This window comes from Saimiri boliviensis, chromosome 1 (assembly GCF_048565385.1).
Source record: "Saimiri boliviensis isolate mSaiBol1 chromosome 1, mSaiBol1.pri, whole genome shotgun sequence".
NCBI classification, from domain to species: Eukaryota; Metazoa; Chordata; class Mammalia; order Primates; family Cebidae; genus Saimiri; species Saimiri boliviensis.
In genome coordinates, this window is record NC_133449.1 from 1,533,311 (window position 1) to 1,558,114 (window position 24,804).

The 24,804-nt window shown below is 52.7% G+C and overlaps 1 protein-coding gene across 2 annotated transcripts in view; it reads right to left on the reverse strand.

The window, feature by feature from the left end:
* Positions 1-24,094, reverse strand: part of PXDN (peroxidasin) — a 101,734-nt gene extending 77,640 nt beyond the window's left edge. The window contains exon 1 of one of the 2 annotated variants that reach the window (XM_039477059.2): positions 23,815-24,094. In XM_039477059.2, coding sequence (XP_039332993.1) covers positions 23,815-24,014 — 200 coding nt within the window. In that variant the 5' untranslated portion in view covers positions 24,015-24,094. The remainder of the gene's footprint in view (positions 1-23,814) is intronic. The other variant, XM_074393418.1, reaches the window with a different exon arrangement.
* Between the last annotated feature and the right edge of the window lie 710 nt (positions 24,095-24,804).

A 24,804-nucleotide genomic window follows, 5' to 3' on the forward strand; every position in this document is an offset into this window, starting at 1 on the left:
GCTCAGGGAAATGCCCCTCCCACAGCAGGCCCAGCACGTGTTCCCTACAAGGCCAGATGGGGCCCTCGTTGCTTGAGGCTCAGATCACAGCCTCGCTGCTCCTGAATTCTGTCTCTGCAGCAGGAGTGCAGCCACAGAAGGATGTGACCCGGTGGCTGTGACCAAGCTCCGATAAGCTTTTATTTATGGCACTGAAATTCCAGTTTCATGAAGTGTCCACATCATGAACTATTACCCTTTTCTTTTTTCAACCATTTAGAAATGCGAAGTGCGAAGGTCTTTCTCGGGCTGGATAAAACCAGGCGTGCCATCAGACAGGGCGCCTGGTAAGGGCGCAGGAAGCAGGGGTCCCTCTCCAGGGCCTGGGAGCCGGGCCTGGCGCCCTGTCCTGCTCACCCTGTCCCAGAGGAACTGATTTCTAGCATTTATGTTTTGGAAGCATCAGGTTTTAGACCACATATGAGCACAGCACCCATTAATGCAAAGCCTCTCCCCTGGCTTACTAATAAACAATACAGATCGGTTTGTTCATGCATGTACAGTTTACTCTTTGGGGAAAAAAATCCAAAGCTTCCTCCATGGGTGTTAAAAACAACATCAATATTTTTCTTGCTTTCCAGGCAGAAAAACTTGGCCAGTTTTGCGTTCCTGAAAACTTCTTCCAAGGCGATTTCACTGTCCCAGAAAGACCCCCCTCCAGGGTTAAGGGCAAGGACAGAGGGGTCATGAGAGGGGAAGAGCCAACGGTCAACTGCTAAAGAACCAGGCATGAGAAACAACTGCAGGAACTCCACATGTCCAGCGAGGCACGTCCGGGAAAACTCGGTGGCCGTCATCTATCTAATTAGGAACAGCCACGAAAACAGCGTCGAATCGGGAGTCAATTCCCAGCAGAATCATGCAAATGAAATCCCAGATGGTGAGAAGGGGGAACTCAGCTCAGCTTCTGCTGAGAAGCCGTGTATGCCTTCCTGTTATGAAAACAGGACACAGGTGCAAACAGGCAGCTGTATCTTCTAACGCAAGGAACATGCCATGGTGCAGGGTGGGTGTGCTCCCCAACACTCAGGTGGCACAGGTGGACTCTGCCCCTGTGTAGGTATCTATAAAACCAGGGTGGTGGGCTGGGTGCGGTGGCTCATGCCTGTAATCCCAGCACTTTGGGAGGCCAAGGCAGGCAGATCTCCTGAGGTCAGGAGTTTGAGACCAGCCTGGCCAACATGGCAAAACCCTGTCTCTAGTAAAAATATAAAAATTAGCCAGGTGTGGTGGTGCACACCTGTAATCCCAGCTACTCAGGAGGCTGAGGCAGGAGAATCACTTCGACCTGGGAGGCAGAGGGTGCAGTGAGCCGAGATAGCGCCATTGCACTCCAGCCTGGGCGACAGAGCAAAACTGCATCTCAAAAAAAGAGAAAAACAGGGCGGCCACACAGCCTTCCTCCCAGGCCTGCGGCAATGACCGGATGAAATAAGAGGTGACCAGTGAGTGGGAAGCTGGAGGTTGAGGAGGACCAGCATGGAGGGCAGCTGACAGGCGGGGCATGGGCCGCCCTCTACCTAGGGCAACAGGCTGCCGAGGGGCCCCTCAGACAGAGACGGGCACCTCTTCACACAGTGGGGCCCACAGTGAGGAGGACAGTCCTGCCTGAGGCCTCATGCCCTGGTGAGACTCTCCTGTTGATCCCAAGGACAAACACATGGGGCTGAAAACGGATGAGAGGACGCCCACTTCCACTCCTTCATTTCACGCCACGTGGACAGGTTCAGAGAAGTGGGTCCAGGGGCCTAAAGTCACACAGCTCCACAGGGCCAGACAAAAGAAGGGGTGGAGGCCAGCCTCGCGCCACCCAGCCCCACGTCCCCAGACGCTGCCTGGCCCACTCTCGACAGCCCCTCGGTAAGTGTGATCACTGCCATGCTCAGTGCTCCCCGATTTTAACTCGGCGAAGGTCCGTGTGCTGACTGGAAGGCACAGCCAAGGTGACACCACCACCGACCTTAAAGTGCCAAGGCCGCCCCCAATCTGAAGTACAGAAACGCCGGCCATGAGAAAGTGGCCTCACTATCCTCTTGGCTGATGCCACTCCCAAGAAGCGTGCTTGGCTGGTGAATTTTTGGCCTCCCCCTAGCAATAGAGGAATGCCTAAACTGGCCGGGCAGAGTCTGACGGGCGCGGGACCCCACAGCTGTCTGTCCACTATTCAAGGCCTCTTTGTTCTCAGTTCTGCAGATCAGTCCAAATGCCTCTCGCCCCGGGCTGTTTGATTCAACTGGGCTCAGCAGCTTTTCCTGACTGGCAAACACACAACCAGGAAACAATGGGTCCACACACAAACGGAAGAGACTTCACACACCCCTGAATCTTTGTGAACTCCTACTGACAAAAGAAAAACTTGCTGCAATACACTCACCTCATTTACCTAAAAAATGCAGAGAATCAGGTCACCAAATTGATGTGGGAAAGTGCTCATTTATAGCAGGCCTTCTAATAAGTGCAGACAGAATCACCAAATAGCTGGCCTGAGTCTGGAACCACGTGGACTGCTCCACGGACCTGCAGCACTGACTTCCTCTACTGACCTACCCTACTAACCTACTCCACTAACCGACCACCCACAGCTACAGGACTGAAAAACTGCCGAAACCTGCTCTACTAACCTACTCCACTAACTGACCACCCACAGCTACTCTACTAACCTGCTCCACTAACTGACCACCTGCAGCTACTCTACTAACCAACTACCCAAACCTGCTCTACTAACCTACTCCACTAACTGACCACCCAAACTTACTCTACTCACCTACTCCACTAACCGACCATCCACAGCTACAGGACTAAACAACTGCCGAAACCTCCTCTACTAATCTACTCCACTAACTGACCACCCAAACCTGCTCTACTAACCTACTCCACTAACTGACCACTCACAGCTACTCTACTAACCTGCTCCACTAACTGACCACCTGCAGCTACTCTACTAACCAACTACCCAAACCTGCTCTACTAACCTACTCCACTAATCAGCCACCTAAACCTACTCTACTAACCTACTCTACTAACCTACCACCCAAGGTTACTCTACTAACCTACTCCACTAACCAACCACCCAAAGCTATGCTACAAACCTACTCCACTAACCGACAAGCCACAGCTACTCTAACCTGTTCCACTAACCAACCACCCAAAGCCATTCTACTAATCAACTACCCAAACCTGCTCTACTAACCTACTCCACTAACTGAGCACCCAAAACCTATTCTATTAACCTACTCCACTAACTACCCACAGCTACTCTACTAACCAACTACCCAAACCTGCTCTTATTAACCTACCACCTAAAGCTAGTCTACTACACCAACTCCACCAACCTACTATCCAAAGCTACTCTACTAACCTGCTCCACTAACCAATCACCCAAAGCCATTCTACTAATCAACTACCCAAACCTGCTCTACTAACCTATTCCACTAACCAACCACCCAAACCTACTCTACTAACTTACTCCACTAACCAACCACCCAAAGCTATTCTACTAATCAACTACCCAAACCTGCTCTACTAACCTACTAAACTAACCAACCACCCAAAGCTACACTACTAACTACCCAAACCTACCCTTCTAACTTACTCCACTAACCAGCTACCCAAACCTGCTCTATTAACCTAGTCCACTAACCTACTATCCAAACCTACTCCACTAATCAACTACCCAAACCTACTCTACTAATACTCCACTAGCTCTACCACCCAAAACTACTCTATTAACCTACGTCACTAACGTACCACCTAAACCTAGTCTAACAGCCTACTCCACTAACTTACCACCCAAACTTACTCTATTAACCTGCACCACTAACTTACCACCCAAATCTATGCTTTTAACCTACTCTGCTAATCTACCACCCAAACCTGCCACTGTCTACCACACTAACCGAAATGCAAACCGACTCCACTAACGTGCCACACTGCCCACCACGCGCACTGAGGGCACGCCCTGCCACCCTCGCCCACTCTGCTCATCCACAGGGGAGTCCTGAGCCCCTCCTGCCAGTCACCCCCTGTCTGGCATTCCCCCCCTCAAAAGAATTTAAGCACAGCGTTTTAGGAGAGAGCACGAGCCATTCCCGGATGGCAGCTGACCAGGCGGGGTGCTGCCAACACCGGAACATGGGCAGGGCAGAAGACGGGGGGATGCAGAGGGTGCCTGGGGCCAGGGGAACAGAAGCAAAGGCTGGCACAGGTATACATGCAGGGATGGCAGGGACCCGGTCCGCCTGCAGAGACGGTCTCCAGGCACACACAGGGTGACCTCGAGCAGCACGTATGGGGTGACAAATGGCGGAGACCACTTCAGGAACCGTCTTCAGGAACCCGGAGGCCAAAAATGTCAGCACACAGGGGTGACAGCATGCGGGGTGACGTGGGGCTGACACACGGGGTGACCCGGGGCAGAGACTGTCTTCAGGAACCTGGAGACCAGCAGTGGCAGCGCACACGGGGTGTCGGCACAGCACACACAGGTGGTGCGGGCAGGGCGTGTGTGGCCCCTGCAGGGCTGCTGGGTCTCCAGACCTTTCTAGGCACCCTTTCTCTGGTGATGTCTAGTCCTCTGGTTGAGCCAGGTCTCCAGCTCTGGCCTGACCCAGCCAAACAGGCTGAGGAAAAAGTGGCCAGGGCAGGGCAGAGTGGGCAGCTCCCAGCACCTGCCACCGTGTATGGTCCACAGCAACTGCCACGATCCCAGCCCAAAGAGGGATTCTTATGGCTGTGGAGGAAGCCTGGCCCCAAAGATTGTACTTCGCAGATGGCATGTGAGGGGCACACCCAGGACACGCTGACAGCCACGCAAGGACCTTGCAAAGGCCACACCTGGCACAGGAGCCGGGCTCAGATGCGGGGGGCAGGGGCTGCATGCATCAGCGGTCATGGCTCCTTAGACGAGCGAGCAGGCCTGGCTCCCTGCGGCCGTGCCTCCCGCCTGAGTTACTGGAGCGGGGGTTGCTCCACTCCTCACACCATGTGCTCCCCATGTGGGACGAGAGCCTGGGGAGGCAGCCACCCACCTTTGCCACTCAGCCACAGCCTGCCAGGGAAATGGGCTCTCCCCAGGAAGCAGCCGGCAGCACCCAACCCAGCCAGACTCTGTCCCAGGCCTTCCCGGGTGAGTCCCCCGAGTGTGGGTCCCGGTGGCTGTCCTCTCCCCAGCATGAATCCTTACATAAATCGTGCAAAGCCTGTGTGCCTTAGAGGTCCACGGAACCGAAGGGGGGATGCCAGCCTTGGAGGAGGCACTGAACTCCTGCCCGCCCCGCCGGCTGGCCTGCTGGGCTCCCTGGAGCCCCTGTGCCTCTCAGCGGCCTCCGGGGCCTCCCTGGGCTCTCACCACCCCTCTGGTTTCAGCTCCCACTGCCAGCTGCTGATTCTGGAACATTTTTTCAAGTTCAGGTTCTCAGGAGACAGCGTCCCCTGGGCGAAGCCCGACCATCAGGAAGCGGCCGGCACGTGGACCGCTGTCCCGGGTCAGGCGCCCAGCCGGGTCCAGCCACCTGCGGTCCAGGCGGGCCGAGTCACGTGACACACGTCGCCAACACTGTGTTGGTCTCCACTGTGTGGTCCTCCAGAGAAACGGAAACCACGGGGTGTGTGTCAGAGCGTGTGTGCGCGTGTGTGAGAGGTGGGGGCTGAGGGCGAGGAGGGACGCAGCAAGAGAGAGGGGTGTGTTTTCAGGAGCTGGCCGAGGAGACGGCTGGCGGCTTGGCAAGTCCAGGGTCTGCAGGGGGCCTGGCTCCACGCCTCTCACACCACCTGCTCCTCACGCAGCACCAGAGCGTGGCGAGGCAGCTGCCCACCTTTGCCCCCCAGATGCAGCTCTCTCTGCACCTCTGTCTCTCACACACACATGCATGTACACACGCATGTACACACATCCCGTGGTTTCCATTTCTCTGGAGAACCCTGATCAACCCAAGTGTTGACAATGTGTGTCATGTGACCTGGGCCTCCAGACCGCAGCTGGGTGGACCCGGGTGGGCGCCTGACTCCGGACAGCGGTCCACGGGTCCACGTGGTGGCCACTTACTGACGCTTCAGCTCCCCTCAAAAGCCGTCTCTGCTGCTGGTGGAATCCCATCCTGCTCACGGGCGGCCAGCCTGTGCTCTGTTAAGGCCTTCAGCTGATGGGACGAGGCCCACCCCCGCCACACAGGACAGCCAGCTTTACTCAAAGCCTGCTGAAGTAAACGTTATGTCCTCTAAAAACTCCTTCACAGAAACGTCTAGAATAATGTCCGATCACACATCTGGGTGCAGTGGCCCAGCCAAAGTCAACATAAAATTCGGCATCACAGGCAGGCAGCCAGCATGGCTGAGGACGGGTCTGCTTCCCTCAGAAGGTGCAAATGAGGCAGGCAGCTGGGATGGAGACAACTTAGGAGAAGTGTCAGGATTCAAACAGCCCAACGGGGATAGTTTGAACAATTGTCCGGGTTAATTGAGGCTGTTCCTGTTCGGAAAGACCCAGTGTGTTCTTTGAGTTGAGCAAAATAAATGGATAAATCACATTATCCCACTGGGCACGCATCCAGAATCCAGCCAACCGCAGGCAGGAAGCCCCTCCTCACAAACCCAGCCCAGGAAGTCACCGACTCCAGGCTCCAATGACCTCCACTGAGGAGATGAATCATAAAGTGGAATCAGGAAATATTTATACCAAAGAGTTATTCTAAGAGACTCTAAGGGGATCTCACCTAGGGGACTTCCACATACACATCACCTGCCAGGAAGACAAGAAAGGCAACCCACACCGATGATGAATGAGGAAAGGCCTTTTGTTTTTTTGATATGGAGTCTTGCTCTGTTGCCCAGGCTCTGCTCTGCTCGCTGCAACCTCCTCCTCCCGGGTTCAAGCGATTCTCCTGCCTCAGCCTCCTGAGTAGCTGGAATTACAGACATGCACCACCACAGCCAGCTAATTTTTGTATTTTTAGTAGAGATGGGGCTTCGCCATGTTGGTCAGGCTCGTCTCGAACTCGTGACCTCGTGATCCACCCGCCTCGGCCTCTCAAAGTGCTGGGATTATAGGCGTGAGCCACCTCACCTGGCCAGAAATGCTTTTTAAAGTACTAAATAAGACAGGTTTATCAATGAAAAAAATACCACAGGACAAAGGTGTATGTGAGAAGTAATGAACCCAAGAGATGCTGACGATGGAAGGGCTGAAATGGACTATCAGGAGGTTTCTGAGCAAGCAGACTCAAAGCAGACGTGGGCAAAGAACAAAAACACGCCGGAGCAGTCCCTCTTGACAGTTTCCACGTGGACGTCTTCACTCAGGTTATTCCGTGTCACCAGCCTGAGCAACTGTTCCCTCACCCCGGGGCTGAGACGCCGACGCAGTCTCCGCTCAGCAAATGAGGCTTCTCTAATCACCGCCCCCCCTCAAAAAAAAAAGGAGAAAGTTGTGTTTTAAAATCAGTGCATTCTGAACTGAGGAGAAAGGAGGGGTGCGTCCGCAGCGGGGCTCCTTCCACAGCCACCTCCTTCCCTAGAACCCTCTAGTGAGGCTTCCAACACCATTCTGAAAATGTGGGCGGGGTACGAGGAAGCAGGGACAGGGCTGTGGCTGAGGGCACAGGGCACAGGACACAGTGCTGCACAGCGGGGTGAGCCTCACAGCCTGACCCTTCTGGACCGCCAGCACCTGACGGCCCACTGCCGTCACCAGTGTAAGACACTCAACAGTGTTCCAGCAGTCAGGGATGGATGGGTGCATGGGAGGGTAGAGATGGAGACATGGATGTGAGGAGGGATGGACACACACATGGATGGATAGGTAAGTGTGTGATTATGGATGAACGGACAGACAGATGGAGTAATGAATGGATGGATGGATGGATGAGTGGTTATGGAAGAATGGACAGATGGATGGACTAATGAATGGATGGATGAGTGGTTATGGAAGAACGGACAGAGGGATGGACTAATGAATCAACGGATGAATGAATGCATTAACAGATGGATGGATGAATGGATAGATGGCTGGATGAATAAACAGATGGCTGAGTGGTTATAGATGAATGCTCAGACGGACTAATGAATGGATACATGGATGGATGGATGACTGAAAAATGGATGAGTGGTTATGGATGAATGAACAGATGGATGAATGAACGCATTAATGGATGGATGGATGAATAGATGGATGTGTGGTTATGGACGAATGGAAAGATGGATAGACTAATGAATGAACAGATGAATGAAAGGGTGGATGGATGACTGGATAAATGGACGGACAAGTGGTTATGGATGAACGGAAAGATGGATGGACTTATGAATGAATGGATGGATAAGGGGATAGGTGTTTATGGATGGACAGACAGACTAATAAACGAACAGATGGATGAATGAACGGATTAATGGACAGATAGATGGATAGATGGATGAAAGAGGGGTTATGGATGGATGGGTAAACATGTGAATGGATGGGGTGACATGGGCACTGATCCAAGAAAATTACACAATGAGAAAAACATACACAAAACAAATGCTCAACACTAATATCAGCCTCCTGTTGCCATGCCAATACAAACATCCCACATGTTTGAATAAGTCACAATCATGACTAATTGTATCTGCTTTAATGGCTATTTTTAAAAGTCAAAGTGTTGCTCTGCTGGTTATAGATTTTTAGATATATTTGCTTAGAGCCAGGATGCAACAAGTCTAATCTTATTCCCTAAAGGAAGCTTGGCTGTGAGAGGAGGAGGAGCTACATTTAATGACAAGAACTTCAGATAAACTGCAGCCTTCATTCTCCACTGCTGAAACACAGACACTGTCACATTTGTCTGGGTTTCTAAGCCCAGGGAGGCTGGGCCGCCCTTAAGGAATAGGTGTGGTGGACAATTACTTGAACCAGGGAGTCAGAGGTTGCAGTGAGCTGAGATCACGCCACTGCACTTGAGCCTGGTGACAGAGCAGGCCTGCGGATTCCACCCCTGTGCACTCTGTCTTAAAAAAAAGAAAAAGGTTTCTATAGAAATAGAAATATGTCCTAAAAACAATCTAGATAGACACACAAAAAATTGCATGCAATCATATTCTGGAAGTATTTTTTGCAGTAGCAAAAAAGTAGAAACAAAGAAATGACCCATAATAAGAATTCTTTTAGGTAAATCTGGTAATTTAAAACAAATACTGGCAAGGATGATGCAGGCCTCTCATGACTGAACAGACAGAGCCATCATATATTCCCAGATGTCAAAGCGCACACGGTGCATTACAGAACAGGACGTGTATCGGGACCCAAGTGTTGAAAACAGATACCTGACAGAAATATGACGAGCTGCAGATACTGCAACACACACCACATGTGTGAGTGCCACGGGTGTGTCTCTGTGCTCGTCGGAGGAAAAAGCCCAACCAGTTAGGGTTTCTCTCTAATGACAACAATGTGAGTAATTTCCTTTATTTCGTTCATCTTTATTTTTAAATTTTTCTAACGTGAACACGTGCAAATTGCATAAAAACATTTTTAAAATATGTTGTAAAAGAAAACTAAACTGGATGGTGCAATCAGTGGGTAAAAGAGCAGGCATGACATCTCAGCTCACAGCGGTGGAGACCAGCGGGCCTGCGGATCCCACCCCTGTGCACCCAGCCACGCTCCACACCCCCAGGAGGTGAACACCGAGGAGCAGTGGAGGGCCCTGGGACGGAAGGCAGTGGGGCAGGTTTCCAAAGTTCCCACACATTCATACACAAGTTCAGGACTGCGCTCAGTAAACAGGAAGGGCCGGGACTCCCTGGCTGGAGGGCAGCACGGCAGGCAGGCTGGGGTGAGGCCGGTGACCCAGCCACGGGCAGCGGCGGAGGCCCGGTTTACACTGGAGAAAAACCTCTCGAACATCCAGCTAACTCCCCGTCCCCAGAAGCTGAAGCTCCGGGCTGAGAACTCGGGATGCTGGCTGGCTTCCGTCTACGCCTTCACTGCGACATCCATTACTTTTCTAATTTCCCAGGGCACACACTAGGTCAAATGGAAACCCGGCCCATCCCTTAGAGAAAAGGTCTCAGTTAAGCAACTGGATGACAAGCAATCGGGCTGTGACCCCTGGTCCCAGGCGCTGAAGCATCCCGCCCTTAGCACAACCATCAGGCTGAGCCATCATGCACATTAGCCTGCCTTTAATCCCCATGATAACAGAATCTTTCCTGGGAGAAGAGGACGGAGTGAGTTTTAAAACGGTCTGCGGCAGTTGCTGCTACAGCTCACACTCGCAGCTGGGTTGGGAGGTGGTAAAATCCCTGAGTCCAAGAACACAGAAGCAAGCCAGGGGACGATGAGCGTCACGGACCTCTCCGAACGTGTTAGGCAGAGCTGCTCCAGCCGCCTCAGCAGAACGCTGCGGGGGAGCGCGCGCGCACACACGCGCACACACGCACACACACGCGCGCGCGCACACACGCTCAACACGTTCAGGCACGCATGCTCACAGACGTACACTCGTGCATGCTCACACGTACACACTCGCACACGCTCACGCTCACACGCACACGCACACGCTCACACACACGTTCATGCACGTACACGCTCATGCACACATGCTCACGTACGCACACGCTCAGGCACACACGCGCTCACGCATGCACACGCTCACACACGTTCATGCACGTACACGCTCACGCACACACGTTCAGGCACACACGCTCACAGACACTCGTGCACGCTCACACGTACACGCTCACGTTCACACATGCAGACGGTCACCCACGCACACACGCACACGCTCACGCACGCAAGCGTACACACTTGCACATACTCGAGCACGAACACACACGAGAGCACACAAACATGCACACGTTCATGTATGCACACGTGCACACAAACGTACTCGCACACGCTCATGCACGCACATGCTCACACGTACACACACGCTCATGCACTCACGCTTACACGTACACACCCGCACACGCTCACGCACACACGTGCAGGCACACACACGCTCACAAATGTACACTCGTGCACACACGTACACTCGCACACTCACACATGCAGTCACCACACACGCATACATCTTGCACACACAACGCTCATGCACACACGTACACACTTGCACACACGCACACAAACGCAAACTCGCACACGTTCACGCACGCACACGTACTCGCACATGTTCATGCACGCACGTTCATGCATGCACACACGCTCACGCACATGCTCACACGTACACACTCGCACACGATCACGCACACGTTCAGGCAGTCTCAAACGTACACTCGTGCACACACACTTGCACATGCTCACGTTCACATGCACACGGTACCCACGTGCACACGCACACACCATACACTCACACACGCACACGTACACACTTGCACACTCACGCATGCACAAACGCACACGCACGCACACTCACACGCATGCACACACGTTCACGCACACACGTTCACGCACGCACATGTACACACATGCTCACACAAATGTACTCACACACGCTCACGCACCCACTCACACGTGCACACACACGTACACACTCGCTCACGTGCACACACGTATACTCGCACACACACGCATGCACACACAAAGGAAAATGAACTAGTGAGAGGAAGTTTTAAGAGTGAGCATTCCTTCAGTGAAAGGTAAGAGGAAGAAAAAAGTGAACAATAACTCTGCTATTCAAGTCTGGGACAGCTATGGCAAAAACTGATGAGAAGCTCAAGGTTCACCTCTGCTTCCTGGACCCGTAGCCGACCCCACGCCCCAGCGCCCGGCCTCCACGCCCAGCATCCCTGCATCTGGGTTGGGATGTGCACCATCTCTCCGGGCACTGGGAGGAGAAATGGTGTGCCAGCTCCGAGCAGGTGGGAGCAGGGAGCCTTCACATAACCTCTCTCCTGTGCCATGACAGCTCCGAGGGCCAGGCTGAGGATGGTGGAGCTTCAGGAGGGGCAGAGCTGGGATCCTCGGGTCAAGCCAGACTGTGAACAGTTTTGCTTGTGACAGTTGCCTACCACGGCCTCTGCTGTAAGTGGGCAGCCACAGATGAAATGTGGACACACTGCCACGGCACATCCCACAGCAATCAGGCACAAAAAACGCAGCTGTCTCCACGGGCCCTAGTCGGCCGACCCCCAGCTTAGAGTTGAACCTCCAATAAAGAGCTAGCCAACGAACAAGGTGTGCACTGGGTGTTGTGTGGGTGGGGCAGGAACTCAGATTGTGTGCACTGGGTGTTGTGTGGGTGGGGCAGGAACTCACATTGTGTGCACTGGGTGTTGTGTGGGTGGGGCAGGAACTCAGATTGTGTGCACTGGGTGTTGTGTGGGTGGGGCAGGAACTCACATTGTGTGCACTGGGTGTTGTGTGGGTGGGGCAGGAACTCACATTGTGTGCACCGGGTGTTGTGTGGGTGGGGCAGGAACTCACATTGTGTGCACTGGGTGTTGTGTGGGTGGGGCAGGAACTCACATTGTGTGCACCGGGTGTTGTGTGGGTGGGGCAGGAACTCACAGCATTTTTAGTGCACAGAGGTTCTGCCACTGCTCTGTTCACCAAGCAAGATTGAATGAGCCTGACTAAGCCAAGGGCTTTCCAAAGACAGATGGAGAACCCCAGAGGAGAGTCGTTTTCATGTTTTTTTTTTTTTTTTTTTAATTTTAACTTGGGAATGTGAATGTGGTCATTATTTTAAGATGTTATTTATTTTACCACACCTGCTTGCAGAAGAATTCCAAGTAGATTAAACATTCATAGAATGTTTTTAAAACCCTTTGTTTTTAAAACGTGAATGGAGAGGTCTGCTTTAGAACAAGATGGAATTACAGGGGCAAAACTTTCTCTTCTGTGTGAAAGAACCAAAACAAAAAAAGACAAAATAGATGAAGCAACTGTTTTCAAGTTACTGGGCATCAGCCAGCACACGACTGATCCCTGTGAGATGGAAAACAGATGGAGCAAGCAGAAGACGGCCCCAGCTCATTGCCTACGAGAGAAGACCATGCTAAGTACCCGGGAGACCAGGTGGCAGAACTGGCAGGACAGGGACAGAGATAAGACCCCAAGCCCTCCTGGGATAGGGAGAGAAGAGTCCCAGGGGCCTGCTGAGCACCCAGCGCTGAGCTGAGCCCTGAGCAGCACACACCTGCAGGGAAACTGCCCACGGCCAGAAAAGCACCAGCCAAATGGACTATGGATCAAGGTGCCCCCCACACCCTGGGTCAGGAGTGAGCAGCGCCTGTTCTCATCCGTCAGTCTGAAAACCTCAGGATTCACAGGCATTTGGTAAGTGACACGAAAGAGCCTTGCCTCATTGCTGAAAATCATGAGCCTTAGGTAAAGCATTGCTCAAATCCTGCCTAACAAATCTTAAAACCAAGACCTTAAAGAACCAAACTGTTTCCACATAACTGAACCCAAAAACAAAGCTCAGGGAAAATTGTAAGAACACAAAAGTATCCAGTGCTCACCAAAGTAAAATTTCCAGTGTCTGGAATCTGCTAAAAACTGATACAGCGTGAAAAGAAGGATATTATAATTTCTATTGAGAAGATTACATTCTTCAATTAAAACCAGCCCAGAACAGCCACAGATGTTAGAGTTAGCAGAGTTAGCAGATTATCAAAATTATATTTATTCTACAAGTTCAAAACATCAAGTAGAGTCCTGGAAGATTTTTTTTTTAATACTCACATTAGAGAGGTGAAAATCACAATGTCTGAGCCGAAAAATATATAAAATTAACAGTGAACTGGACATTGAGAGAGAAAGACTTGTTACTTTCAAGACAAAAAACAAGCTACCCAAAGTGAAAGGCATACAGAAAAAGACATAGTAATAAAAAATTAAGCAATGTGTGAGTGAGCCTGGCCTCATGCATGTATAACTGGGGTCTTCAAAGAGGGGGAGACAAGGGTGGGGACAGAAAACTATCTGAAGATGAAGCACCCCCAAATCCCCCAAATTCGAAGGAATCTGTAAACACGCAAGTCCAAAATTTAAAAAATAAAATTAAATAAAAAATTTAAATTAAAAAACCCAAGCATAAGAAACAGAGAAAACCACACCAAGGCATATCATAATCAAATAGCTCAACACCAGGGATAAGGAGGCACTCTGAGAAGCATCAGAAACACAAAGATGAAACAAAGACACAGGTGTCAGTAGAGTTCTCATGGGAAACAATGGGAGAGGACATTTCTAAAGCCGCATCGGCTGGGCGCGGTGCCTCACACGTGATACCCAGACACTTTGGGAGGCTGAGGTGGGTGGACCACCTGAGGCCAGGAGTTCGAGACCAGCCTGGCCAGCATGATAAAACCCCATTTCTATTAAAAATACAAAACATTAGCCAGGTGTGGTGGTGCATGCCTGTAATCCCAGCTATTCAGGAGGCTGAGGCAGGAGAATTATCTGAAGCTGGGAGGCAAAGGCTGCAGTGAGGCGAGATGGTGCCACTGCACTCCAGCCTGGGAGTCCATCTCAGAAAAAAAAAAAAAAAAAAAAAAAAAAAAAGCTGTATCAGAGAAAACCACCAACTCAGAATATGACTCAGCAAAATATCACTTGAAAATGAAGGCAAAGTAAAGCAAAGCCCTTTCTAAACATTCAAAAGCTAAAAGGATGGACCACCGATCGGTCTGCACCACAAAACCTTTTTTTAGAGCTCGAAGTAAAAGGACTAAAATATGAACCCATGCAGAGGAATAAGCAGAGCTGGAAAGAACAAAACCGTGTTTCTGCTTATTTAAATCTCTAAAAAGATAACTGAAATGATAAAAGTGCAGTGTGGCATTTATGACATATGCACAAACAAAGTAGGACAACAGTATCACAAGAGCTGCGGCCAGAGAGAGACGGAAACACAGGCGTACCTCTCGGGTATTTCAGAGTTGGGCCCAGATCACTGAAATAAGTTGAAAATTGCAAAAAAGTTATTCACATGAATGTTTTGATCTCCCAGTAAATATAAAAGTTCTATGTTCACTATAATCCAGCTGATAAAGTATACAATAGCATTATGTCTAAAAAATGTACAGACTTTATTTGAAAACTATTGTATTGCTAAAATAATGTTATAAAACACCTGAGCCTTCAGAGTTTCTTCTTTCTGCTGGTGGAGAACCTTGCTTTGATGTTGCTGGCGCTGATGGGTCAGGGTGGTGGTTGCTGAAGGTTGGGGTGGTTACGGCAATTTCTTAAAATAAGACAACAATACGTTTGCAACATCTATTGGCTCTTCCGTTCACAAAAGGTTTCTCTGTAGTATGTGATGATGTTCGATAGCTTTTTACCCACAGTAGAACTTCATTCAAAACTGGAGTCAATCCTCTCAAACCCTGCTGCTGCTTTATCCACTCAGTTTAGGGAATATTCTAAATCCTTGGTTGTCATTTCAACAACGTTCACAGCATCTTCACCAGGAGCAGATTCCATCTCAAGAAGCCACTTTTCATGCTTATCCACAGACACAACTCCTTATCTATTCACGTTTTATCACGAAATTGCAGCAATTCTCTCCTATATTCAGACTCCGTTTCTAACTCCAGTTCTCTTGCTATTTCCACTACATGTGCAGTGACTTTCTCCATGGAAGTCTTTGAACCCCTCAAAGTCATCTGTGAGGGTTAGAAGTAACTTCTTCCAAACTCCTGTACTTATTGATGTTTTGACCTCCTATGAATAAAAAATATTCTTAATGGCATCTAGAATGATGAATCCTTTCCAGAAGGATTTCAATTGACTTTGTCCAGTTCAATCAGAGAACTCACTATCTATGGGAGTTATAGCATTATGGAATGAACGTATTAAATAATAAGGCTTGAAAGTCAACTATTCCTTAATTCATGGGCACAGAATAGATGTTTTGTGTTAGCAGCCACGAAGACAACATTAATCTCTTTGTATTCCCCATCAGAGTTCTTGCGTGACTGGACGCATTGTAAATGAACAGCAGTATTTTGAAAAGAATCTTTTTTTATAAGCAGTAGGTCTCAACAGTGGGCTTAAAATATTCAGAGAAGCATGCTGTAAACAGATGTGCTGTCATCCAGGCCTTGATTTTCCACTGGTAGAGCACAAACTTAGTAGATTTAGCATGGCCCTTAAGGTCCTAGAGTTTGGGGAATGGTAAATGAGCAGTGGCTTCAGCTGAAAGTCACCAGCTGCAGTAGCTCCTGACCAAGAGCGTCAGCCTGTCCTTTGAAGCTCTGAAGCCAGGCATTGACTTCTCTCTAGCTATGAAAAGTCCTAGATGGCATCTCCTTCCAACAGAAGGCTGCTTTGTCCACATTAAAAATCTGTTGTTTGATGCCACCTTAATCACTGATGCCAGCCGGATCCTCTGGAGAACCTGCTGCAACTTCTCCATCAGCACCGGCTGCTTCACCTTGCACATTGATGTTATGGAGTCGGCTTATTTCCTTAAACCTTATGAACCAACCTCTGCTAGCTCTGAACTTTCCTTCTGCAGCTTCCTTATCTCTCTGCCTTTAAAGAAATGAAGAGAGTTAGGGCCTTGCTCTGGATCGACCTTTGGCTGAAAGGAATGCTGTGGCTGATTTGCGCTCCTTCCCAAACCACTAAAACTTCCTCTATAACCAACTGATGCAAGAGGCCTAGTTTTTGACTTAGCTCAGCTTCTGACATGCCTTCCTCACTAAGCTGAATCGTTTCTAGCTTTTGATTTGAAGTAAGGGACGTGCAACTCTTCCTTTCACTAGTACGCTGAAAGGCCATTGTAGAATTATCAATTGGCCTGATTCAATACTATTGTGTATCAGGAAATAAGAAGGCCTCGAAAGAGGATAAGAGGCGGAGGAACGGCCAGTCAGCGGAACAGTCAGAACACGCACACAATTTAGGTTAAGTTCGCAGTCTTACACAGGTGTGGTTTATCACACCCTAAAACAACTACAATAGTAGCATCAAAGATCACTGATTGCAGGCCAGCCACAGGGGCTCACACCTGTCATCCCAGGGCTTTCAGAGGCCAGCGTGGGAGGACTGCTTAAAGCCAGGAGTTTGAGACCAGCCTGGACAAATAGCAAGACCCCATCTCTACAAAATAAAAAGGGTTTTAAATATTAAAATAAAAAAATCCAGGCATGGGGGCATGTGCTTATAGTCCCAGCTACTCAAGAGTAGCTAGGAGCAGGAGGCTAAGGCAGGAGGATGAGCTGAACCCAGGAAGTGGATGTCAAAACTTAGCAAGTGTACTTTAAATATGTGCCCTTTTAAAATGTTGATTATGTCTGATGAGGCGTATTTTTCCCTAAGTAAAAATCCTCATGTGGACAAAGGTCAAATAGGGTAACAGTCACTGGCCCAGCTTCTACTTCTGATTTAACTGTGGAACAAAAGACAGACACGTCTGCGAGCTCCTCCTAAAGCCTGCATAGCCCTGCAGGGCTCAGGAGGCAACGGCCGGGTAGGACAGAGGGTGCGGGGCAGACCGCTGCCCGCGTTCCCGTAAACACCATGCCCTGGCACTCCGAGCAGCTCAGATACGCTGGGCATCTGGAGAGGAGCAGGGTATGAACGCTGCTTTCCACGGGCTGATGACGCAAGGCAGTCAGACCAGGAACAAACTTTAAAAAAAGATGTCTGCACACTCAGGGCCCTTGGCCGCACGGAGCAGGGCCTGCCCTTCTTCACCTGGGGCCTCCAGGCTTCGTTCCACGGGGGTCAGGGTCTCCCACCGTCTTTGCTCGGGAGTGCTCAGATTAATAAACGGGGGTAAGCAACAGCCTCCAGAGTAAAGAGAGCAGCAAACGGGCAGCGGTGATGGCTGACCTCGTGTCTGAGCCAGGGAGACCTAGCCCATGAGACAGCCCATGATCCACTTATGGCTTTTGCTTGTCTGTGCCAGATCAGTTCGCCTTGCGTGAGGATCGTTCCACTGAGAACGCTTTCAGGCTTTACTGGTTTGCTGTTGCCTTTTGCATCTGAAGAGAAATCAGACGGGGACGAATATAAGACCTATTTTTTTTTTTTTTTAAGACAGAGTCTTGTTCCGTCTGAACTGGAGTGCAGTGGCCAGATCTCAACTCACGGCAACCTCCACCTCTTGGGTTCAAGTGATTTGCCTGCTTCAGCCTCCTGAGTAGCTGGGACTACAGGCGTGTGCCACCATGCCTGGCTAATTTTTGTATTTTTAGTAGAGATGGGGTTTTACCATGTTGGCCAGGCTGGTCTCGAACCCCTGACCTCAGGCGATCCACCCTCCTCAGCCTCCCAAAATGCTGGGATTACAGGCGTGAGCCGCCATGCCTACCTTAATGACTATTTTTCAAAATAAACTTTAAAACAAAACAGAAATTACTAGTGTTATCAATTTAGAAAAAAATCAATCAGTGGTATTATTTCAGCATCAAAAAAGCATGCACCCTCCCACTGACATACCTGTGTTAAGTCACATGCAGGTAGCCCACAGCAAGCAGAGTTTCACAATGCAACCAACCAGCCTTGGTCCTGGGGAGCTACTGGCCCACATAGAGAGATACCACTAACATATAAAATCTCCTGACTGGCATTTTTAAGCCTCAAACATGGTAAAGTTTGCCTTCCCTTAAATTGAATTCCCTCAGAAAAGGTACTTTTAAATAAATCACATTTTCTTCTGTACCCCAAAAACATATGACTGTCACTATTAAAATAATGAGGAAGCCTGCGAGGTCTGAAGACCCGAGCTCAGCAGTACCTTCTCAGCTCTGTACCCTGAGTAGGAGCGGGGAAGGCCTCGGTACTCCTAAGAGACCACCCGATTCCCCCCGCCCCGAGTTCCCTCCCAGAGCACAGCCTGGGCCTGGCAGGACTTCATGCATTTGCATCGATTTCAGCTTCTTCTTACTGTCAAGTGCAAAGGAAAAACATTTGGATTCTCCAGTCAAAAAGGTAAATCTCAAAATTAGCCAAGGGGGATCGGCATAACTCATGTAGACCTTCAAACGCTTTGGGGGCTCTAGGTCTACCTCTGTTGCCCAGGCTGGAGTGCAGTGGCGCGATTCCGGCCCAGTACAGCCTCCACCTCCCAGGCTCAACCGATTCTCCTGCCTCAGCCTCTGAGTAGCTGGGACCACAGGTGCGCACCACCAGGCCCAGCTAATTGTTTGTATTTCTGGTAGAGCAGTGTTTGGCCATGTAGCCCAGGCTGGTCTCAAACTCCTGAGATCAGGCAATCTGCCTGCCTTGGCCTCCCAAAGTGCTGGGATTACAGCTGTGAGCCACCACCACACCCTGCCTGATCTTCCACCTCTTCCCTAGCTTTGAGATTCCTGAGGAGCTCTGCCCTGCAGGCTGGAAGTCTGTCTTTGTTTGTGTTTACATATTTAATTTCAATCCCTGGATCTATGCCAAGGAGGCTCCCGCCCAGACAATGCAGCATCCACTTTGCTTTAAAAGGCCCAGGTTTCACCCCAGGCAAGGGCCCCCACCGGCTTCTTGCCCACATGTTCCGGGAAGATCAGACGCCATCCATGGCCCCAGAGGCAGTCACGCCCTCCAGACCCAGTGGTGAGACCTTCGGGGCATTCATGGATGACCTGAAAACTGGCATGCCACACAGACCATCCGGTCCATTAAGACAATTCGCCAAACTTCTGCTTGGGCACTAGGAAAGAGCCACTCATTCACTGTCCACTGGTCTTAGCTCTGTCGGGTGGGAACTATACAGCTGGCAATCATCTGCGACTAGGGAAACGGAGTCAGAACAGAGAAGCAAGCCACGTCACCCATCCCAGGGAGAAAACCTCAGTCTGTCGCAGCGTGTGGACCCTGGATGGGACCGTATGACTATATGACAATTCCAGCCGGAGCTGGCCTGCCCAGCGCCTTACAAAGACAAACTACAAACATCTAAACATGTTTTAAGCATCTCCGTGGTGCTTTTCAAATGCATTTGAGTGGGAATAACGAAGTCTTTGACTCTGTTGTGCCAATAAACATGAAAGTCATCATTTGTTCCATGAAGGCAAACACTGACACGTCTCCTGCAGTCTCCTGCCGAAAGGAGGAGGGGCCTGGTGTCCGTCCCCAGGGCTGTGGGTCCTCCCAGAAGGTGCAGACAAATGTGAGGGACCTTTCCGGGAGCGGCAGGATGCGGAGGATGAGGAGGGGGGTGTGGAAAGTGCTGCGGGTGGAGAGCCAGGGAGCCCCCGCCAGGCAGCCCCCCTGCAGCGCCACCCAGCCCATTCCCCGAGTGCCAGGCCACATGCAGCGACCTCTATGCGCGCGTGAGGAGGGGAGGGCCTCTCTGAAAGGCGGCCAGTTCTCCAAGGGAAGTCGGGGAAGCTCCAAGGATAAACCTGGGCCTGATGTGACTCAGGGGATGCAGGAAGTCAGTTAAAAGGCCCAGAACCCACTCCCATCTATGGACTATGAGCCCCAGAGGGCCTGCGGGACCTGCAGGTAGGGAGCAGCAGGTGGGGAGCCCCCGGAGCAGCGACACTGGAACCTTCCACCCATGTGGACACCGGCCGGGAGGTGGGCATCCACTCGGTCCAGACCACCAAGCATGCAGGTCACGAGAGCTCTGCACCCGCTCTCCCCAGTCCCACCAGGCCTGCACACACCTGGGGTCATCTTACCCCTCCTCGGGAAGCCCCCTCACTCTCTGAGGAGGGCACGGCAGATCGAGCTCCAGTGTGTCCAGCCAGCACCTTGGTGCGGCATGACTTCCATGAACAAAGTTTAAAGTGTGACCTCCCCTAAAAGCCTGGGGTTGACAGGAGGAAAGGAAGGGGCGCAGAGCGGCAAACTTTATCCTTAATACTAGCTTTTAACTGCCATTGCGATCAACTTTGATTGTGTTGGATACAGAAAGACGCTGTATTTAAAAGCCAGGCATTTCTGCACAGCGGAACTGAGTAAGACCTCCGGAGGCCTCCGCAGGTCGCCCAGCAGCAGGGCCAAAGCCCCCGACCCAGGACCCAGCAGCGGCGGGTGTGGGCCACTCCAGAGCGCCCTTCACATTTGCAGCCCAGCGAGCTCAAAGTGGATCCAAACCCGAGTCATGGTGGGCTTACTCCACTGTTTTCCAAAGTCCAACCCACAGATGAAGCAGTCCAGTGTCAGGCCCCGCTTAAACACTCCTGCATTGGAGGGGAAGGAGCCATAAGATGTTTTCCGATGATTCTGTCTCTTGGGGGGGTGTTGAGTGGGAGTGAGTCTCTTAAAAGCAAAGAGACAGTGTGATGGCTGGATGGCCCAACTAACTTGTAGGCAGGGTTTGTTTTAATTTTCATATATAGTATGTTCCCAATTTCTACCAAAAAAAAATTAATAGAAAATAATCCCACATATGTGAGGGCAGAGCGCTGGGGAAAGCTGAAAGTGGACATTAAACGTTTATTCACGTCTAGCGTGTTAACGCGTAACTGTCATCTCAAGCAAGAGCCTCCCAGACCATGTCCCCAGAGGCCCCTCAGCAGATGCCCCGAGAATGGGTCTCCCTCTTGCGCCGTCCCTGCCTCCCCAGGCTGCACTCCCCACGGCTCTCTCATGACGCCTGTCCCCTGTGCGCAGGTCCACATGGCTACACCCTCGTGTTCTCCCAGCGGACCTGGGACCTAGTAAAAGTCAGTCACCCAGCTGGACTGCATCCAGCCAGGACTCTATTCTGGCCAGCAGTGACACCCTCTTCCTCGTGGTCACAGGGACAGCAGAAGGAGGTGCATTTCTCTCCCACAGCGACTGATTAAACGGCTATAAAATGGGTATGTTCATTTCTCAAATAAACTGTTTAGGTCTATAAGGGATTTTTTAAAATTGCGTTTAAGGTTTTGGGGTACATGTGAAGAACGTGCAAGGCTGTTGCATAGGTACACACGTGGCAGTGTGATTTGCTGCCTTCCTTCCCCTCACCTCTATCTGGCATTTCTCCCCATGCATCCCCCCCACCAACTCCCCATCACTTAACAGCAAATAGTCTACCTGCCTCACAGAGTCAGTGCGTCTCCACAGGGACACTTCACAGTGCCACTGAAGGCTGCGAACCAAGTGTAAGACATAAACGATGCAATGCGCTCTTTGAGGAAGTGTTGAGAGTCGACGATGAGGTCACCCGTCTACTCTCAGCCCCTTTTTCAAATGCTGTGAAGTGTTTGTGGGCAACCACACCATGCAAAGCGGAGCAGAGGCCCCCAGCTGTCTTCTACGACAGTTATTTTTAAATGTTATTTTCAATGTGCAATTAATATTCCAGGGCAAAGCATATGGCGAGCTTCATAAAACAGACCAGGTGTGAAAAATGACTTTGAGGTCCCCTTTTTCCACTGGCTCAGCAGGAATTACACTATCCAGACCCAGGAAACCTCACGCTGCTCCATTCTAAACATTCAGTGCTTTCCAGTGAGATGCCCCCAGGACGTCCGGCCTGCGCTGGCCACTCCCAGCCTCTGGAAAGAAAGCCTTGGTCTCACTCCCCAGGAGCAATTTCCCAGGCGGAGAGGAGCGCGCGCCCCCATCCCCCACCCGCCCCAGAGCCTGCAGGAAGCCGCCTGCAAACTCGGGGACCCCTGGGAGCGGGGGTTGGTCCGGGCACTTTGTTTCGAGGTAACCACACTGGCCGCCCGCTTCCTGAGTTGTTCACTCACATTTTTAGAACTTTTGCAGACTCCCTGGCGGTGCCAAACAGTCTTCTGGCTCAGCCAAGGAAAGTGAAAACTTTTCCGGCCTGCAGAAGAGCAGCTCTAGGACTAAGTCAGAGTCGGCGCCTGGAACGCGGCCTCCCTTCACAGATTTCCGAAATGTTTAATCCAAGTCGCGTCGGAACCGGGAGGCCGCAGCGAGCGCTGGGGGCGGCTCTGTACCTGGAGCCCGCGGGGCGAAGGGGTCGGGATTCCCCTTTGGAGACCGCGGCGCGGGGGGGCCCACGGGCGGGCTACAGGGTGTCCACCCCACGCAAGGAGCCCGGTTGGTGCAGCACAGCCGCGGACGCGGGAGAACGGACGTGCCCGGGGCAGAAACCCGCTCTGAGCGCCGGCTCCGTGCAGAACCAGGCAGCCCCGAAGCTCCGTGACTGCCCCGCGGCCCCTCCCGGGAACCCCGGCCGCTCGGCTCGCTCCGGGCGCAGAAAAGCCTCTGAGAGCCGCAGGGCCCCGGGGACACCCCAGGAGAGGACGCTCCTGGTGCCGGGACCGATGCGGGGGCCCTGGGAGCGGAGCCTCGGCCGGGAACTGAGGCGGCGCTGGGGAGGCCTCCCCGGCGCGGGGGGAAGGGGTGGGCTCGGCGCTCCGAGAGGCTGGGGTGGGGAAAGGGGGGGAGAAGGGGGAGAGGGAAGGGGAGCGGAGGAGGGGAGCGAACAAGACGAGGAGGGGGCGGAGGGGGCCGGAGGGGGCCTGAGCGGGGAAAGGTGAGAGGAGGAGGGACCGCGAAGGAGGGGGAAGCGGGCGGCAGGCGGCGCGAGGAGCTGGGGAGCGGCGGGAGGCGAGCGGGGCTTCCCCGGCGGCCCCAACAACTTCCCGCAGAGTTGTGAACAAAGGCGGACCTGGAGGCCGCGCGCCCGGCGCTCAGATCCGCCCCTAGGCGTCCCGGCCGGGACCTACAAAGGCCCAGCGGGCCCTGTGACGCCCCGATCTTCTCCCCACGTCCCCCTTCGGAGGACCCCTGCTGCGTCCAGAGCCCCCCGCCCCCCGCGCGCCCGAGGCCCCTTCACCCTGCGCGCCCCCAGCTTCTGAGCACCCGTGCCCCCCCGGATCTCCACGCACCCCCGGGCCCCAGGTCCCCGCGCCCCCGGCCTCCGATCACCCCTGCGCCCCCGGATCTCCCTCCACGCACCCCGGGCCCAGCGCCCCCGGCGCCCCCGCCGCACTCACAGGATGGAGGTCTGCGGCGCCACGGCAGGCACGGCCTCCAGCAGCAGATGCATGCAGCGCACCGTGGTGCGGAAGCAGAGGCAGCGGCTGGGACACCCGGCGCCCGGCTTCTGAGCCACTGCCGCCAGCGCGCCCCAGGCGCAGCACAGCACCAGCGCCAGCAGGCAGCGGCGCACGGGGCCGGAGGGGCGCTGGGCCATGGCCGACGGCGCGGACGGACGCTCGGACGCACGGAGCCGCCGCGGAGGGCCCGGCGCGACCACGGCCGGCTCCCGACTGCGCCCGCCCCGCCGCGGCCCAAGTCCCAGCTGTGCGCGGGGGGCGGGGGGCGCCAGCGGTGCACATGCGCGCGGCTCCTCCCGGCCCCTCCGAATCCCCGAGGGCGGGGCGGGGCGAGGACCCGAGGCCCCAGCGTCCGGCCCGGGCGCCCGCATCCAGTTGGCGCGGCCTCCGTGGCCTCGGCGAGGGCTCAGGGGCGCGGAGGGGAGCACCGGCACCCCGATTCTGCGCTCCGTACCCTGGGGGCTACGCAAAGCTTCTCCACCTCTCTTACCCGAGGTTCCAGCCTGCGCGCACTGTGGGTTTTTCTGTTGGCGCCCTGCTGTTTTCTAACACTTTTGAGCGCCTGCACTGTTCCAGGCAGGAGTCCAGGCACGTGCGCGCTCCTCCGTCTCTCCCTCTTCCTCTCCCTACCCGCAACCACGTAGGGAATTACTTAGCGTCAAAAAAGCTCCTCATTCCTTGAGGAAACTGAAGCCCAAGCCCCAAGGCGCACAGCGAGGGAGTCTCTGCGGGAAGATGAGACCCAGGTGGTCGTGCTCCCGGGGCCTGTGAGCCTCCTGCTGTCTCCCGGCCCCCTGGCTCAGCACTGCTGGGTGAATGGCAGGTCCTGTGTGGAGTCCTTGGGATGCTCACGGCCTACAGTGCCTGCCCTCCTGGGACAGACCTAGAAGGAGACCCAGGGAGCCACTCCACCTCGGGGTTGTCCAC